Source organism: Columba livia, chromosome Z (genome assembly GCF_036013475.1).
Source record: "Columba livia isolate bColLiv1 breed racing homer chromosome Z, bColLiv1.pat.W.v2, whole genome shotgun sequence".
Classification (NCBI taxonomy): Eukaryota; Metazoa; Chordata; class Aves; order Columbiformes; family Columbidae; genus Columba; species Columba livia.
The window spans coordinates 47,519,759-47,538,784 of record NC_088642.1 but is presented as its reverse complement, the minus strand read 5'-3'; the positions used below and the strand labels follow the sequence as shown (position 1 = coordinate 47,538,784).

The 19,026-nt window shown below is 40.6% G+C and overlaps 1 protein-coding gene across 1 annotated transcript; it reads right to left on the bottom strand.

Moving 5' to 3' along the window:
* Positions 1-4,500: 4,500 nt before the first annotated feature.
* On the bottom strand, positions 4,501-13,716 carry MINAR2 (membrane integral NOTCH2 associated receptor 2). The gene is made up of 3 exons (XM_005502800.4): positions 13,237-13,716; positions 5,536-5,781; positions 4,501-4,726 (listed from the first exon to the last, which is right to left on the bottom strand). The coding sequence occupies exons 1-3, from the start codon at positions 13,459-13,461 to the stop codon at positions 4,547-4,549; spliced, it is 651 nt and encodes a 216-aa protein (XP_005502857.4). The 5' UTR covers positions 13,462-13,716; the 3' UTR covers positions 4,501-4,546.
* Positions 13,717-19,026: the final 5,310 nt, after the last annotated feature.

Here is a 19,026-nt window from a genome sequence, read left to right as displayed (position 1 = left end):
AATGCATTCCTATGCAATTCTAATCATCAGGTTACAGGCTGTACAGCAGAACTGTAAATCCACAGAAGAGCTCTGGCTTTGTATCCGTCTTTATTCATGAGGTAAATATTTCTGGGAAATCCTAAAAATAAATAAATAAATATCTATATAATGTGGTGCAAAAAGTACTTTTTCTAAAGCAAAGCATATACAAGGGAAATGCAGTTGTTAAACCAAGAAGTGTAATGCATCTAAAACACTGGGCACTAAAAACTTGAAAAATTTATCTTGTGCAATTAAAAGAGATGGTACTTCTTATGACACACCTGTCACTTGTTAGAGCAGGTAACTGCTGCTCTAGCTTTTTAAATCTAGAAGCATCTTCTAACCAATAAAATCATGTAAGAATACTGTTGACAGGAACATCACATTTGTTGTGCTGGAAGGCTCTCTGATGCTCAGTTCATCGAACTAGTATCCCTGTAAATCTGTATTTCAGTTAATTATTCCATTTACAAGAGCATAACCATACAGATGAAGGTCCTTTAAGTGGATTCTGTAGTATGATATGTTTCAAAACATCTCTGATCTAACCAGTGGGACACTCTCCTTGGATAGGTGAACTTGTGGAGACCTTCCTGATTTTTCAGTGATAGATAGCAGAGTTGTTTAGCATCCACACAGGTTTTGCTGCTATGGTTCTTTATTGTTCAAATAAATATTAATTCAGCACTCACACACCAGAACATCATACCTGAAGAAGTAACTTCTTCCCTGGCCAGAGAAATTTATAACATATGACACCTCACAACTCAAATTGCATCTTCCTTTTTCAAATCCTGATGTGACCAAAGTAACTTCACCCATGACAAACTCAAAAATGTCTCTTTCCCTCTACTTTTCCTCCTTTAGCCCTTGTCTCGTTTAATGCATGCATTGCCAGAAGAAAAAAAAAAAAAAAGAAGCTGAAAACTGCAAATACATGCACCCTGACAAAGGAACAAGCCCTGTGAGACCCTTCCCACCAGACAGCTCTGTACTTCACTGGAGTGTCAGCTGTGATTTCCCCAGATAGTGCCTGTTGGAGCCCCAGAGCTAAACAGGAGCCCATGTTCAGCAACTTCACATGCCAAAAGCAAATGACATGACAACTCAGCTATGAATTTATGGATGCTTTTAGGAAGAACAGAATGTAGCAAAGGAAGAGGAGAAGGAGGGTTGGGAGTATCCTCATCAGAATTTTCCAAGGTGCTCTAGCAATTTGGGAGAGCAATTGTACTCAAAACCAATAAAAAACAAAGTTCAATCGCTTAAGGAGTTTTGAAAGCTAATCCTTATTTGCTGGAGAAAAGGAAGTCAGTTTTTCTAAAATCACTTGTGAAATACAGCAACTGCCAACACAATTATAGGTTGGCAGAATCTGCATGAACAAGTGCTCTTATTTGCTTCCAGGTTGCAGCTGTACAGTTTGTAAGAGCTAATTCCTGCTACATCTCACTGCAAATGCTGGTGTTCCCAGTCTAAGGTAGTATTCTATTGCAGTTATATTCTTGTTCTACATGTTGTCAGTAAATGATGGCAAGATATTGATGTGTCAACCTGGTGTTGTATGTTAGAGTTTTTACTGTTAAGTAGAAGACACTGCTGACATTTGAGCTGATTACAAATGGAATAAAAAATTTAAACCCATGCCAAGATTTGTCTCTGTTCAGATCGAAATTTGTCTACTTTCTTAGCTTTAAACACCTGCTTAAATCCTGTTGAAGTCAAACAAAGTGTATGCATGAGTGTTCTCTCAGGCCAGGATGAGACCAACGAATGTAAATCTCAGAGATTACTTACCATGGAAAAAATGCCGTATGTCCTGTTTTAATGTCATTACCTAGTGGAGTTGTTTTATTCATCCAGTTTTAAAAGCACTTTTGGAAGACACAAAATATTCTGTTCTCCAAACTCCAATGCTGATCCTACTTTATAAATGTTATCTGATGCTTCTTTTCTGCAGTCCCTGTAATTAATGAATTACAAAACCAAGCAACCAAAAAATTACACAGGAAAAGGGGCAACACAACGCAATATTGCCAACCAAAAATTAAAACTGTTCTTCTACAACAGGCATAACCTAATATTGCATCAAGTGGTTAGAGAAGGGGCATTTCCTTAATTATTTTTAGCTTAAGCACATCTTAGAAAGGATCCCAAGGTCCCACCACGCCCTCTTGAAGAGAGGTCTTTTGTCTCTCAATCTGTGGGGATTTTTCTTCCCGCTAAAAGTATTCAAATGTTGTTTTATTTTCTCAGACCCTAGAAAGCAGCTCACGTTTAGGCAGATAACGGGGTTACCCCCCGTGAACGGGCCTTTCCCTCCCTTCCCCGCCCCAGCGGTGCCCCGCAGCCACGGCCGGGTACACATGTGGCCAGCAGGGGGCGGGCTGCTGCCGCGGGGTTGGGAAGGGGGACAGCGGGCGGGGCGACGGAGCCTCAGGAGACGCTGGGTCTCTGCGCCCGCCCGCCCGCCGCGCTCCGCCACGAGATGTCAGCAAAGGAATCCGCATCGCAGCGCCGCGAGCGGAAAATAATTAAGAAAAAAAATCAGTCCGACCCTCCACCCATCCTCCCCCAAAAAAGAAAAAAGAAGTGGAAAAAAGTTACTCCACCTCCGCCCCTGAAACATCTTTTCTGAGAGCCTTTTCTGATTCTCCATTAGGTGACAGCAGCGAAACCAGACTGAAGCAGCCGGTAATGGCCTTGTGGAGAAAACTATTTATCCCTACCGCTAAACTCTCAAAGAGAAACGCAGTTAAGAAACTCTCGTTATTGGCTGTTTTCCTGGAAATTACAGAGCCCTTTGCTTTCAGGCTTCCCGCCTGCAGGCCTCAATAATTTACAAAAATACATTTCTGCATTGTATGCAATGCACTTAAAGCAAATGTACTTGGACTGGAAAAAAAACCAGTAAAGTATTGTTAGCTTGTTGTGAATAATTGCTTCATAATGTCAGCTATTAGTCTTGTAAAATGCTCACCAATTCTTACTTTTGTAAGCTGAATGGGCCTGATCTTTCAGACAAGAACACAGGTGGACACTGAAACTGCAGCAAGGCAGGAGACTGAGTTCACCTGTATATTTAAAGCAATGTTTGAACTCGTAATAGGGATGCTAATTTTATGCCAATGCATTGAAATATGTTACACATATGCTGCTGGCTGGTTACCAGGTTAAAGCGGTAAACTGTTTTAGCTCAGGTCTTTGAACCAGTTACACTACAAGCTAGACTAGGGTCCAAGTAGTTACAGCAAAAAGAAAATTCAAACATGGACCAGGTGAGGAAGGAGGGAAGGAATTAAACACACTAATCTTACTGTCACACTGTACTTGAAGATTAATTAATCCTGACCTGACCTGAAGGATTGCAAAGCTGCTGTAAGTAGGGCACATGCTAGAATTCAGAGGGAGTGATACACACCATCTACCTTGGTCCTATTCCTGACCTATTCCAAAGCGGGTTTTGTGTCGAAAGAGGTCGATCTGGTATAATGCCAGCTTTCCAGCTTTAGTGCATCTGTGAGATTCTCTTGTGTGAGTGAGGAAGATGCCCTCAATAGATTTCATAGCCTCTTGCCCTAGTGTAGAGTTATAAAGGGTCTGCAGCACTCAGTATTTTCCTTCTATCACTATTCATTCACTTTTTATTTTGTAATTTTGTCTCATATGTTCATTCTTCTGAATTATTCTGAGGTATATGAACTTCACTGTGTGTACAATCCTTTCATTTACAAAGATCGTTTTTCCCAGCATGAACATGTATCTTTAATCTATTTAAGGTATATTCTAATTCCAGTTTGTACTGTAGTACTTCACCAATTTTGCTCTAGTTTTGATGCACCAGATTAAAAAAATATTGGGACTCCATCTTTCGGGTTGTCAGAGGTGCTACATATTCAAAGAACGTGCCACAGGGATGAAGAAACCCTGTTTCAAGTCTCAGGGAATTATTCTGAGAGAAGCCCAGTGGTCTAATTTTTGTTTTTCTTCTCTGAAAAAGTATAAGAAAACATTTATGCACTTAGGCTAGTTTTTTACTAGCTGCAGAAATGCATTCAGTCACTAAGTAATTCTTACATTTTTTGGTTTAGAATTATTTTGGATATCTTGAATGCCACTTTATCACACTTTCCTATATTCCAGTAATAGTAATCATAAAAAGGTGAACAGGATGGTAGGTGTTTATTAGAATGAATAGTCAGTTGGTTGGTTGTGCACACTATGTGTACCACACCACACATGCTGACACAAATCACTAGTCCAAAGAAGAAGGCTCCAAGAAAAGTAGCATATTCATAGTTGTCTTATATTAATTGTACCTTTAAGGAGACATTTTGCCATGCTCGGAGTATTTGTCTCTTTTCAGGATCAATTCCTTATGCTGCACAGGAACATTGTAAAATAGTGATGTCAAACAAATTGTATTTGTGACAAGAAATTGGAATTCAAATAAAACAAGCCAGGCGAATAGCTTAATAAAAATATTTATTGAAAGAACTCCCATCAACATTATTTGGCTGTACTAAGTAAATAAAATGCTGAGCGTGACTATGGTAATCAGAAGGCAAACAGCTAATACCATGAGCAGCATTATTCGGCAACATTTGGAATGCTTTTTTTCTCTCTCTTTCTTTTTTAACAAGGTATCATACCCAGGAGTATAAATATCCCCCATCCAGAAATGCAGATCGTTAGGATTTTCCTAAAAGAAAAATCAGAAAATGAACTCAGTTCCTCTCTCTTGCACATAAAGTCATTAGAACATACCCAGAAGTATTTTGGCTATCATCAGATAATGATTAATGAATTTAAGGCATCACAACACAAATGCAAGAAACTTTCACTTGAATATAGGTTGTTCTACTTGCCAGATGTTGCAAATGTTCCACTGGGGAAAGTTAAAACCACTCTTTTCAGCCAGGAACCAAATGTAGGACAACAGCCACTGAAATGTGATTAAAAAACCCAGAAGAAACCATGTTGTCTTCTCAAAAAGAGACGTCAATTTATAAACACAGATCTGAGTCCCTTCCCAAATAAAGGGAACAGCAGAAAAAAGCTCACAAAAGTAACCCTAAAAGCAGTTTGTGTCAACTCACAGGCAGGCAGGATCCTGTATAGTGTGAATGAGGCTGAGAAAATGTATGTTATTTGACAACAGAATGATGTTATGAACAGTTATTAAAGTGGGCATATAGCATTTAAGTGCCTTGTTTATGGTTCTTCTCTATATAAACAGGGATGGTAAGCTGTGGGATGTTGCAGTTTAAGGCTTTCTCTAGTCACAGAGGTTGTGTTCTGCAGAACTGAAATTCCTGGGGTCTATCCAGATACATAGACTTCTTTTCCTGATAAGACTCCTGTCAGTGTCACTTCTGTACCAGAAAATACATCCATATTTACTTCTAGAATCCCACCAAGACAACCAAGTGAGTTATGCAGTGGTTCATGCACACACCACACAGCTCATAGCAATTTACTTTGCTCAAACATGGAGCAACAGTGAGTTACCTTTATGTGGCTGGCCAAGTTAGAGTGCAGAGAGTGTCTATCATAGTCTTGCACAGTCCATGAAGGAGTCTTTTTCTTCTCCTCCCAGTCTTCATCCAGCTGAATATCACTATACAAGGGGTTACTTTTGATTGTAGATTTCAGGGTGATGGGTGTAATGTGTTTCCCGAGGGCTTTGTCTATAATTTCTTGACTGGCTTTGTTTGAGTCTAAGCCCGGCAGCTCAGCAACATTTCTCTTCTCTCTCTGTAAGGCACAATTTGGATCAGAAGCTGGCTTTCATCTTCATTTGCTTAGGATACAGGTCCCCTTCCAGAGTCATCATTTGTAATACAATAGAATAATTTTTAAAATTATATGTGCAACAATTTTTCTCATTCTGGCAAACTTCTACAGTGCAGTAAGGGAGCATGGCTGTTCACTCTGGGCAGATTTCTTCTTTCTGGGGGAAGCACGTGAGTACAATCTGAATATTAAACTATTTTGCAAATGTGAACTGACATTATAATGCCTACTGAAAGAAAGCCTCTGCTTTAGTGAAACAGTGCTATGGAGCACTGCAGCAGCAGATGTAGTTCTCATGAAAGCCACAGGCGTATGATGCAGAAGCAAAGCTGTAAGGACAAAGCAGAATGAAGCACGGAGGTAGTGGCGTGTAAGTGACCGCCTTGACTGGCGCTGCACCTTTGAGAGCCGGGGCGTGATTCACAGTTCTGTTCATGCTGTTGAATGCTAGACCCGTGTCAGGATATCAAAGAGGCTCTTCATTCAACTGAGTGAGAGTTCTTAATTGAGGCACTGTCAGAACTCAAAGGTAATTACATATCAGAGGAGTGTCCTGGCAACAACAGTCATTAAATTGGACCTTTTAGAACAGGGACATGACAAAGGAGGAGGATGAACAACCATAGTGGGATCACATGTTTTAAGAACTCACAAGTTGCCACGTAGTGCAGCAATAAGAGCCTCTTTGGGAGCTGGTAAAATGGTAGTTACTGTATTTTTCAATCTATAATTGCATGGAGGAATGCAATCAGACTCTCCAGTTCAAGCTGTTCAACACTTTGGTTCACCACAAGCTTTTCTCTCTGAGATTCTGAATTAATTTGTCACTGATCTCTGGTTCTGGCTGTGCATCAGCTTCCTGAGAGACCTGCTTCTGGCAGAGCCCTTGCCTTATGCTTACACCTCTCCTGTGTATCAGGGCTGCTGCTATGGAACCATTAGAGTGCAAATTCAGCTTTCCTTGTTAGCAAGCACTGCTTCTTCATAAGCACCTTTGTCCTTAGTGTTGAGATAAGGGGAGCCTTGGCCTGACCCGGTAGCCCTGTGACAGGCATGCTGGGAGGAGAGCACACCCCAGAGCTCTCGCACCCTCAGAAATCACAAATGTGTGGGCAGCCTCCACTGCCAGACTACCATAAAGTAAATGCACATCATAAACAGCCAATGAAGAGGCTGGGACCCGAGAAACCACCTTGCATGAAAGTACACCTTTTCCAGGATGTTTCACTTATATTGAGATATTCAGCCATTAAGATATTGTGGGCTGGATGGACTTCAGCAGCTGGAGGACATGTCCTGCTTCACCTTCCACCATTCCCACAGAAATGCAGGGGATCCCACCTCCTCTCACACGCTGTCTCTGGGAGCTGCTTGGATCCCACATCAACCAGTGCAGGTCCCTAAGCTCATAGCAAACTGTTGGTTTCTTCTGATTGGATAATTTTCTGCCCCCTTTGTGGGCCAGTGAATCTACTTTCAGTAGAAGCCAGCTGCTAGATGTCATCACCTACTTTATGCCTCAGTGCCCGTGCACACGCACGTGTGAGAGTTAGTCTAGGGCAGATGGGTATAGAAGGAAGTGGGAGGACTGGTCTCCTTGAGAAAGGAAAGGTGGAGAAAACAATAGTTTTTGTCTAAGAAACCCTAGGAGGAAACATCATGCTGGCATTCTTATCACTAAATCGCTCACAAGTGACTAAGCGTATTTCCCATCAATAATCACCATTAGTAGGTGGGTGGATCCTTAGTGCTCTCCCATTCCCTCTCTTAGTTCATAATTTCCATATGTCATTGCTTAGTCTTGACATATCCCCTGATGACATTACTCTTTGCATTGCAGTTACAGCTGGCACTGAACCCCTCTGGGTTGTACTGGCCAGATTTCAGCTGAGCTGGTGTTTTTAACTGTCGTTTCTTTCTGACTGCATTTTATGTTATTTCATTTTATTTATTTATTTTATTTCTTATTTAAAATTTGTCACTGACATTAATGATGCTTCCCTCAGGCTTGTTAGATAATTGAACTTGGAGAACATTTTGTTGAAGAACGCGAACTGTCTCACCAGGAGATGCTTGGTCTCCTTAGGCTAAAATGTTGTGAAAGAATGTGACTTGACAGTGATTTCTAAAGCTGTTTTAAATAAAATGCTCCAAAATTTGGAACAGATGGCATGATGCAAAATTTGTGCATAAAGAAGTGCTCTGTGGCAAAACTTTTTGCCCCGTCCGTCTGGAGTACCTCCTTTTACACAGGCGTGAGAACAGGAGAATGTAGTAGACTAGAGCACAGGTAGAGAGGAAATAGGACGGGAAGGGCAGTGGTGTTTTACCATGAGAACTGGATGGGAATTTGGGTATGAAATGGTTTGCAGAAGTTTTAGAGAACAGACATGGAAGTGCAAAGCTAATCAGGAGAATACACTTGAGTGCAGTAAATGCTTGCTTGTGAAACTTCTGCAGAAGGTATGTCCTAGAGACTAGTTCGGGAAAAATGACAGAAAACTGAAGCACATACTAAAAAAAATTAAAGGTTTAGGTCCAAGAAATGATACAGGAAAATAAGAAAAGATTGCATGAAACATATGCATTTACAAAAGCAGAGCAGCAGGAGATTAGATAACAAAAATATTTGCTAATATCAATTCTAGCAAAAATTACACATTTTTTGTTTTAAGATTCAGAAGGTTTCCGAACAGTTTTTACAGACTTCTGTGTTTTGATTCTGATTCATGAAGCAAATGTTCAGAGAAAGATGAAAGTATTGTAAACTTACGTATCCATATGCATTATAGAATTTATATGATATACACTGTGTCTCAGAAGACAGTGTGAATGAGGGTGGAACAGATCAAATCAGAGTTAACAGGAGGCAATTTATGTTACTGTTCACTGAAGTGGAGGAGGGAACAGCAAATGCTCAAAGCAGAAGTAGTTACGAAGAACTCTGAGAAACTATAGTTGAAATGTGTTGATGAAATACTCATTTAACAAGTTGAAAAATGCTCAACTATGCAAACACATAACTGTGTTTGATCTACATACAACTCATGAGCAGGAAAGACGTTATGGTTTATAGCTCATGTTTCACTGAGAACAGTTTGTCCCTTTTTGACAACCCAGAGAGCTGACATGTACAAAAAGAGGATTCTGTAAAAAGCCCAGACATCTACAGAGAGCCAATGCTACTTGCATCCCTGGGTCAAAATGTGCTTACTCCACAGGTTTTTCTTGGTGATTATTTCATAACACAAGTTATACATATAGGTACTTTACAATATATAGAATTGAAATTATAAATTAATCTATATTGCTAGGAAACATTCTGATCTCATTTTTATCTTCCCTTCATCCTTTTGTTCCCACCATTGTTTTTAGCACTGAAACAACCTGAGTCTAACTGGTCTTTCCTCAGTCTGTGGTATGAAACAACAAGCTAATCACCCACCAAAAGCAGAACATCAACAGTTACAGCTAGACCTTGGTCTTAAGCTCATCTACCTGCAATAAGAGATCAGAGACACCTTAACTTTTGTTAAGGAAATTTACTTCCTGCAAGTCAAATTTTTCTTTATGCCCCCACAAAGACAGGTAGTTCCTGTTGTCCCATGGCAACTCATGCTCTCCAGCTGCTGCTGGAGAAGAAATAAGTAATGAAAGTGACAAACACTGTCAGTGGGTGGCTGTGCCTAAAAGGGAATCTTCAAGAAACTTAGAGCCACCAGATACTGCAAGATTTGTTTTGTAACAACTTCCTCAATCCTAATGAAAGTGGATAGTGGGACAATTATTGTATTTGCATGTAATGTGTTTAAAACTATAACCCTCTCTTGTGCAAAAGCCCTGTAATGTACCCTGAAGGACCCTCCCAGGACTTGGAAGGGCAAACAAACAAACAAACAAAACCGGCTAGTTTTTCTGTATAGATAATTATTATCTCTTTAGAATTTCTTGAACAAATTTGATCTCATAGGGGATGCTGTGGAAAACCAAACAGGAAGGCAAGGAGTAACCAAGGGTAGGTAAGTGGATCTTAAAAACAGTATGGCAAACAGTTCACATTAAGGATTCCTGAGAATGCAAGTTTTCTTATCAGAGGAACTGCAGAGGATCAGAATTGTTTGTCAGAGACATAAGACAGCACCAGGTACTACAAAGCTATCTGGGAAGCCACCTGACATGGATAGGAAGGAAGTGACAGGAATACTTAGAGAAAAGTAGGCTTTCTTACGGACTATTTTAATTGTGCAGCATTGAGAGTACTTCTATCTTCCTAATGAATAGTTTACTTTAAGAAAGCTGTTTTATCTGTTGTGGCAACAGAGTTCTCAAAGGTTGTGAGTGCATAATAAAAAAACTTTTGTACATTGTCCTGTCAGTCTGGCAGTTGGCTCTGATTGTGGCCTGTTACACAGGTATAGGGAAGAATACGGGCAAGAGTGGAAGTATGTAGCACATGTCTGAGCCAGGGGACAAACAAGTGACTGTAAGACAGCACCTAACTCATAGGTAAAAAAAAACTCTTGTCCTGGTCCACTGAAAAACAAGAAAAGGCAGGACACATGCGTTAAGACACCCAAGGAAGGGTGAGGAGTACCCTAAGTATGATAACTGTAATACCTGCCAGTCAACTTTTGTTCAGAGTTGTGAATTCCAAAGCAAAAGCAACATGACAAGAAGTAGCATGGTGATCGAAGAGCAAATGCTCTCTGCTCTCTTCCCAAAACAAGGTAAAAAGGGAAAAACCAGCAGGAAAGAGAAGTTCAAGGATTGCAGAAAATAACCAGATGGACTACAGGGGAGAATGCATCCCAGCTATCAGAAGCAGCTATAGGGCATTTAGCATCTGGTGTATGTTGATCACTAAAACATGTTGTTAAGGCAGAGTGTCCAGTGGGACTGGAAATTTTCAGGGCAATCAGAAAGCGGTCAGTAGCTAGCCATTTGCAGGAGAAACAGTCTGTGCTTTTTATGCCGCTTTTCACAAGGAAGGGCCAAGATTCCTGGACTGATTTATAGTTTGTTTTATTCAAAGTAGATGATGAAAATATATGCTAAGGAGGGAATCTGTTCAGGTTGCCTGGTAGAGAAGAAGAAAGTAAGGAGAAAGAGCAGCAGCTTTTTGGTCAGCAATAGGAATTGTCATTATGTCAAGCTGCTTTTTTATAATAGAAATAAATTTAAAAACTTAGAGGTGAAGAAAACACATAGTGCTTAAGTGCACTTGAATTTAAGTCATCTCGTAATAAAGGTCTGGAAGAGGCCTCAAATGTACCACTGAGGAGGCACTTTACATGGAGAGCCCTGAGTAGCAATAGTTTCTTAAAAAAATATTAATTTCTGAGAGGGAATTTAGGATACTCTCAAAGTTTAATGACTTTGGGAGTCTGTAGGTCATGCACATATGTTCTGAAATGAATTCTTCTGTCGTCTCCCCCCTCTCCATTTCCGTTTCTGAATTAACTAACCCTTAACCCCATTAGATCTCTTCATCTTAAAGCAAAACATGTTATTCCTGCGCCATAAGTTCTTCACCGTGCCATCGTGTTTATTCTAACGTCTGGAACTCATCAGTTCTTTTCCCCTAATTTGATTGTCAGCAAAAGGGAAAAAAAGGCAAGCTCATAAGGGAGAGAGAATAAGCCACAATGAATTTTATCTGGACAGCTTGAATTCACTAATGAATACACTTAAAAGTATAGGTTGTGTCCCAGGTTTAACATTTATAAAACACACTACATTGTAAACTGCATTTCTGGAGATGTGAGCACACACATTTCCTTTGAAATGGCTATCCCAGGGATGGGAATAGAGTTCCAGGAAAACCCTCTTGCTGGTGGTGAAGAGCAGAGCACAAGTCGAAAAAGCACAGGGCTCCCCACACATTTTTAATCCTCCGGCAGCTCTGCAGCCCTGGCTCGGTGACAGCGTGTCCTGTTAAACGACAATAGGGAGAAGGATGCCTGCTGCGGAGGAGGCTCTGTGTGTGGCTGCCTCCCTCCTGCACAAAAGAGGGGCTTAGGTGGGGTGGGGAGTGAGGCCAGCATTGCACCATACCCCATTGTTTGGGATCCCGCAGGCTCCTTCCCTTGGTTTAGGGCTCTTTGCATGGGAGATGACGGGCGACCATGCGTCCCCCTCCTCCCAGCTCTCCTTGGGGAATTGCCAGTAAAGATTATACAATATGAGCAGAAGCAGCTGGAGGCATTTGGGGTAGGCAGAGAGAGGGAAGGGTGCTGGGGTGGGGAAGAGGCTAAGGAAGGTAAGGGGGGAGTCATGGAAGAGGGTGTCAGGAGGGGAAGGACATTTGCATGTGGATGAGGACTGGAAGGGGCTCTGGGAAGAAGTGAAGGGGTTGGTTTGGGGAGCTAATGGGGAGAAAAGTCCAAGAGGGGAGAAGTGCAACTCCAGTTACCTGTGGGAGACTTTAAGGATCTTTCTCTTTGCCTCCTCTCCCCTCCTCTTCCCTGTCCTCAGCTGACATTTTTTTTTAGCTCTCACTCCTCATTCCCGTAGGGAACTGGACCCCCAAAATAAGTATCCTCAGAACATAGATCTTTCTCCACCCGTCCCTTCCCCTCCCCCCTTCCCAACTGCTTGTGTGCGTCTCCATCCCTTGACAAGAACCAGACCTTGGAGCTTTTGCTCATGCTAGGGGTGGGGAAGGCAAGGGGCTCCCCGGGCAGCAGGAAAGGAGTTCTGTGGAGCAGCAAGTGGGGCCCAGAGGGGTGTGAGCTGATGCAGCTGTACTGCTGCTGATCCAGACATGAACTTCTCCTCCGCTGGCCCCAGGGCCTCTACTAGGCAGCACACATTTACATTTTTACTGAGAAACTGCTGCTACCTCTGTATAATAACTTGGATTAATACAGTTACTGTGTTTAACACTTTTGACAGCTGTCTGTCAGGACAACAAAAGGTCAAAGTAGAATAAAGAAAACAAGGCAAAATAAAGAGGAAGCCACAGTGAACTGTGTAAATATATGTAAGCTTACAAGACACTAGCAAGAATCTCTGATGTTCTCTCTAATGTGCCTTTTCTTTGAGTTTGGGGGATATGGCCTGGCTTCCAGATTTTTTTTTTCCTATCTTTTTCTTATTTTGCCTCTTTAGTGCAATTAATGTGTGTTTTACATCAATAGACTTTTTGGGAAATGCTATGAAAATTTTACAATGAGCCATAGAAAGCCTGAAGTACATAAATAAAGTCAGTGGACCGCCCTGAAGAGTGACTGTTCTCTTGGAGCCTGATCCTCACTGAAGTCAATGGGAAAATTTACGGGGATATTAGTGATTCAGATTCAGAGATGCAGGAAGCTGAATCCACAGCTGAAGTCTCCACCTCATGTCATTTATCTCAAGGTCCCCAAAACAAGGTAGAAAAAATCAGGAAAAACATCAGCCTATTTTAGACCTTACCTGTAAATAGACCCTGTTGTGCCACCGCTGCACTCCAGGTAAAGCTGCTTCTGGGAATTTTGCCAGGCTGGTTTGTAGGAAGGTAGAGTTTTTCACTAAAGACTTCACCTCCAGTTGCAGGAATTTATCAGGATGGTTGTTGTTTGGCAAAACAGAGAAGTCCATCTTTCTGTCCGGTAGAATAATAATGAAAACAGCCCCTGCTTCTGCTTCCTGGCTATGCATGCTCCTTCTATTATTAATGATGTGAAGAAGGATACGACAGTTTCCTGAAACTGTATCTGACCTCTGTTTGGTGTCAGGCTCACTTATATCATCTACCAATGATAAAAGATTGTTTAGAAGCGGCAGAGCAGACAGGACATGTTTCTGTAAGTGCCTAGCTTAAGTTTTCAAGTTCAAGTTCTATTTTGATAGATACATACGTGCTCATTAAAGCTAACAGAGTACCAGTGAGTAGATGCATGAGACACTTAAATGAATACCAGCACTTCCTCAAGTGACCTGCCAAAAATGTCAAGCTTACAATACTTCAAAGCAAGTTTTTTTTCCCCCCACAAAATTAGAAGCAGCTCCCAGTGCAAAGCAAGTCGTCCTTTTCTGTGGCAGTACTAAGAGGCTTCATTGTGCTGTGTGGCTCGGTACCGTTTACCATGACAGCTATGACATGCACTTCTTTAGGTTCAGGGATTTCTTTCACAGTAAATTCTTCTTGACTCTGGGAGATATTAGATTATTTAAAGTAATTGATAACAGAAGTTTTCAGGGAATTGAATCTGCTCCTGTTCAACTGAAGGGAAAAAAACTTTTACTAACCTAAATAGTCCCTCAGCTTTCATTATTCAATTTAGAGATTTGATATTTTCATCATCCTTCTGTGAGTCTGTAATTCTTTTGACTTCCAGCTAGTTAAATTCCCCTTCTTACAACCAGCAAAAGTAGCTTCCTCACTTTTATTTTAAACCTTTTTTTCCAAACCTTTCAATTTTTCTAAGCTATGTTTCATTTTTGATGACACTTTGAAATCCATAAAAATCTATTTTGGATCAAATCAGTGCTGATAAATAGAGCATCACAAAAATTTTAGCCTTATACTTAGACCAGACAGTCATACCCATCTGTCTTCCTTACAGTAGATTGCCGAAATTTAAAAAGAAAATAAAACCAGTAAAACATTTTAAAAATATTACTGATGTGAGATCCTAAGTTAACAAATGAACACTGTGATATACATACGAGTTAAAACCCTTATCTACTTAGAAAGGTCATGATTTTTCCTTGCATGTATTTACTGACAACTATTTTACAGCATATCTATGAAAAATAATTAATCTGTTGCCTTACAAGTCAATACTCAGAGTATTTTTGGCCAGCCACAAAAGCGACAGTAGTGGCTGTGTTTCTGAGTGGATGCGCATGCTTCTGAGGCAAACTGCAGCTACATTGTGAACTGTATCTCCTCACTGTAGTGAAGCCCTCAAACACTAACACACCATTAGCATGAAGCTGCTGTTTGAGACTTGCTATGACATGTAGTGGCTCTTTTTTCCTGGGCAGAACTAAGATGGTAACAATTAGTGTTCCAAAATAGCTGAGTATATACAGCCATGCCTTCTTTCTTAAACATATATACCTTTTCCAGCATCTCTCTGAACACAGGATCCTTTTGTGCTTTTGTAGCATACAATGTGATGTGTGTCTGTGTGAATTCACTTATTGACATTGTCTTGTTTCATTAGACACGATTTAAAAACATTTAAAAAAATCCCACTAAGTCAGACCTCCCAACCCCAGCATCTGTCACTGTGTTTGAAAAAGGCAAGAAGAGATGCTGTTTAGGGAGGCTATGTACACCTGGCTACTTTCTGCAATTTGTTCTCCTTTTACTCCTTAATAAGATACACATTTTTTTGTCCTGGAATGTCTCTTCCCAGGCCTTTTATTGTCTATTTATGGACTTGTTATCCATTAATTTTTCTAATTGCTTTCCAGTTCTTCTGATACTACCGCTCTAGAAGCAAGCTTCAGAACATCATCACCATCTTACTTTTATGTGCTTTAAACTGATTTCCACACTAGGTTTATCAAGGATGCCCTTTTTGTTCTACTGCAGTATTTTTAGAGCAAGAGCTCTGCATGCAGCTTATCCATCACCTTTGAGATAGTTTAAACATTAAGCATGCTCATCTCAGCCTCTTCCTCTCCAATCTGAAGCATCTTTTTTCTTCAGTCTCACCATGTCTATCTCCTTGCTCCTTTATTTGACTTTTAAAGTATGTTACAGTGTAATTCCACTACATTACTCATGAGAACACGGCAACCATAAATTAATGCAATGCTCAAGATGTGGGTACACCACAGTTACAAAAATGGTGAAAATTATGTCCTCTCTTCTGACACATCCATCCATTTTTGGCTTTTATTTCTGTGCTATTGTCACAGAAATAATAACTTCAGACTACAGTAGCCAATGACACTATTATTTTTCTCCACCTCTATGACCGCCAGTTCAAAGTTTATTATCTTGTAGGAATAGCTTAGGTTATTTTCTATAGCTATATGATCTTACATTTGCCCACATCAAAGTTTGTTGCCTCATCAACTCAGTTTTGTGAGTTGCTTACCAAGTGAGGCAACAGTTGTTTGACTAGAAGAGCCTGATGTCACCTACAGAGCTGGAGAATTCAATTTTTGCTCTCTTCCTCATGCCATTGATGAAAGTATTGTAAAAAGTAAACCCAGTATCATTCCTTGGGGAACTCTGCTGACTCCTCTCTATCCTGAAAGATGACCGTTTGGCTTACAATCCTTCAATCAGCTTTCGAGCCATAAAGATTGCTCCTGTAGTCCTGTGTGAATAACCTGTACTGTGGAACCCTGTTGGAGACTTCTGTGTCCACCAGATCCTCTCTGCTCAGGACACAGCTGAAGCCATGCTGACTTTCTCCCAGCAGCTTGTGTTTATCCAGGTGCTCAGGGATCTTGTTATTTTTTTATGGACTATGGACCAGAAAGGAACTCCAGACTCCCTAGTTTGCAGTTCAAAGGATCCTCTGAAGATCCCCCTTTCCACAGGCAGGAATTACGCTGCGATCTGCCAGTCCTTTGGCAGAGTGGCTGTTTGAAACAACAGCTTATGCACATGGCAAGAAGTTCTGTAATTTCTCAATTGTGTTCTTCCAGGAATCTCACATGACTGCCACCCTAGATATCTGTTAGCATTTAACATACCTATTTGGTCTCACATTCTTGTATATTTCCTTTAACTTAATCCAAATTCTCTGACATCCCTGCTGTAAGGAACATGGAAGGTACAAGAAGCCCTGCAACGCTTCAGCTGGAAAGGCCAGCACAAATAATTTACTGACCTCCCTTTCATAGCTCTATCGTCCCAAGTGTCCCTTTTACACTTGTGTTATGAGATGGTCCCACTGACTCCCTAGCTCATTTCCTGTTTTTGATGTATTGCAAGTCCCTTTTACTATTTGTTTATGCATCTTTTCTACAGAGCTCTTCAAGTTCTTTCTGAGAGCTCTTCACTTCACAATTGATGTGCTAGATTTTAGGGCCTCATGCAGGCAGGCTTTCAATTTTCAATATGTTTTAAGAAGAAGCAAATGGCTGCTTCTCTGTCACTGAAGACGACAACGAAAACTGAATGAAAAAACCCTCAAACAACCCGGAACCTGAACCACATCCTCCAGAACAAAGCAGCAAATTCCCTCCAGAATAAATGACAACATGATTAAAATGCAGGCATTCCTTTTCTTTAGGGAAGGTATGAGAAGTTGTAAATTTTGGTCACTGCTATAGCTAGTCAGCATGTATGTGGGAAGAAGTCCGCCCCGCACTAGCCTAGCACAAGCCCTGTGCACCACTTAAATCCCACTTAATCCAACAAAATAGACTCCAAGTGGGATTTAATTAGCAGAGAGGCCTACTCTACCCCTTGTGAGCTGAAGTGGGTTTCACCCTTTACTTGTCAGCTGAACTTGACTGATTTGACATTCGTTAGCTGAAATTTTACATATTCAGCAGGGTGGAAGGAAAGTGTATTAATGCAGAGGGGTTGCTGCTGAAAAAGAAAGACCAAATCCAAAAAACAAGTAAACTTGTGTGGGAATGTCTATGAGTGCAGAAGGCTATTACTTCCCTGAACACATCTGGAAAGGTCTACCAGCTGACACCGTGGGATGTGGCTCTGCAGGGCAGGCAGATGTATGCACATCCCCCAGTTGTGCTGGGACTCAGGCCAAAGGCTGGGCGCACTCTCCAAACATTCTTATTATTTTCTGACAAAACAGGTATTTTGGTCTGTGCTACTATGAATGATGAAAGAAGGTATAGAAGCAGTAAAATTAACTTGCCTTCAAATCCATGCAGAGGAGGAAGAAGCATTTTTGTGATGTAGACATAAAACTGCTTTGTAATGATTCAGACACATCCAACTAATATTTTTGTATTACCAATGCTGAAGGAATCAGAGCCAGAGCTATCAGTATTATAACATCCTGATTTCACTTATTTACACTTGAGAAGAAGATAATTTTACTGTGCAGCTTTCCACCACTGGTTTCCATCCAAAAGAATTTACTTTTACGATGTTGTACAAAGGTGATGGGAGGATGATTTCAGCACAAGTCACTCATGTATTTTCAATGGATACAGGCAGAGTTAAAATGTACTTTTCCATTTTGAGATAAAACCTACATTCTTGTTAGTGGAATATTCAGAAACAGCAGAGCATAAACTTTCAAAATTGTGCAGATTATATCACTGGCTGATAAAAGACTATCCTCTGGCCCCTAGTCTGCAGACAGCTTTCCTTTCAATTGATTTTAGGTGTGAATCAAGAGAGTGCAGGTGTATAAGCAGGACCAGGTACTAAGTAAGTATGAAGATATTTAAAAAAAAATGATTGTTTTTTTTTGCCATCCAACAACAGTTCTATTAGACTTTCAAATATGTCTGGGACATTGAGGAGTATTGTCCAAGAACATCTGAACTTTCTGTGCATTTAAACTTTTTAGTTATATTAAATATAATTTCACCTTCCAGGGTGTCAGAGTTATTTTCCTGCTTTACTTTTTAAAACAAGAAGATACTTAATTTACAGTCATACAGTAGCACATAATTAAAGTTGCAGTTTTTCAATGCACAACAGTAAGATGCCAAACCAAAGATTTTGACAGTACAGCTGTTTGAAAACATGTATATTGATTTCAATTGCAGCTAAGGCTGTGACTAAGTATCCTTCCTGGACAGAATCACAGTACTGACTGAGGGCCTCAGTATATTAAATTCTGTGTGGATTACCTCATCACCTCTATATAGTAGACTGTGCAGAGAATTAAAAGGAACAAACACTCAAATAAGACACATTCCTTTTTTGCTTTGAGTAGAAAATATGGTGCTTTTCAGACTAATTTCTCCACCTCTTTTGCCTTCAGGGTTTGCTCTCCTACATATTTTCAGAGCATGCCTAATGGCTTGCATCACACAATGGAGGCAGAGGACCTACTCATCTCCTCTTGCAAAATTCAGTGCTTACAGAAATCACCTGAGATAAATAAGTCATCCTCCACTGAATATTACTCTTTCATACCCAACTTCCCATATATCAAAGCTCACAGAGTGGCATGCCTGGAGCTGCAGAAAAGTGTCTAAGTCAAGACGCAGGAGGCATTTGTTGTAGGAACTACTGTAGCTGCACTTGCTGAGATGCTTAGTGTGATGGATTTGGCTACCAGATATGGATGCCCAAAACAGAAAAAAATGCAAATAACAAAA

What these genes read in the sequence shown, in the direction of transcription:
- MINAR2 (XM_005502800.4), bottom strand. Translation starts at nt 13,461, where the DNA reads ATGCATAGCCAGGAAGCAGAAGCAGGGGCTGTTTTCATTATTATTCTA. An exon ending in ACAACAGGGTCTATTTACAG is followed by an intron (nt 5,782 to 13,236) that starts GTAAGGTCTAAA and finishes TGTGCCTTACAG; the next exon opens with AGAGAGAAGAGAAATGTTGC. An exon ending in ACTTGGCCAGCCACATAAAG is followed by an intron (nt 4,727 to 5,535) that starts GTAACTCACTGT and finishes TTTTTCTTTTAG; the next exon opens with GAAAATCCTAACGATCTGCA.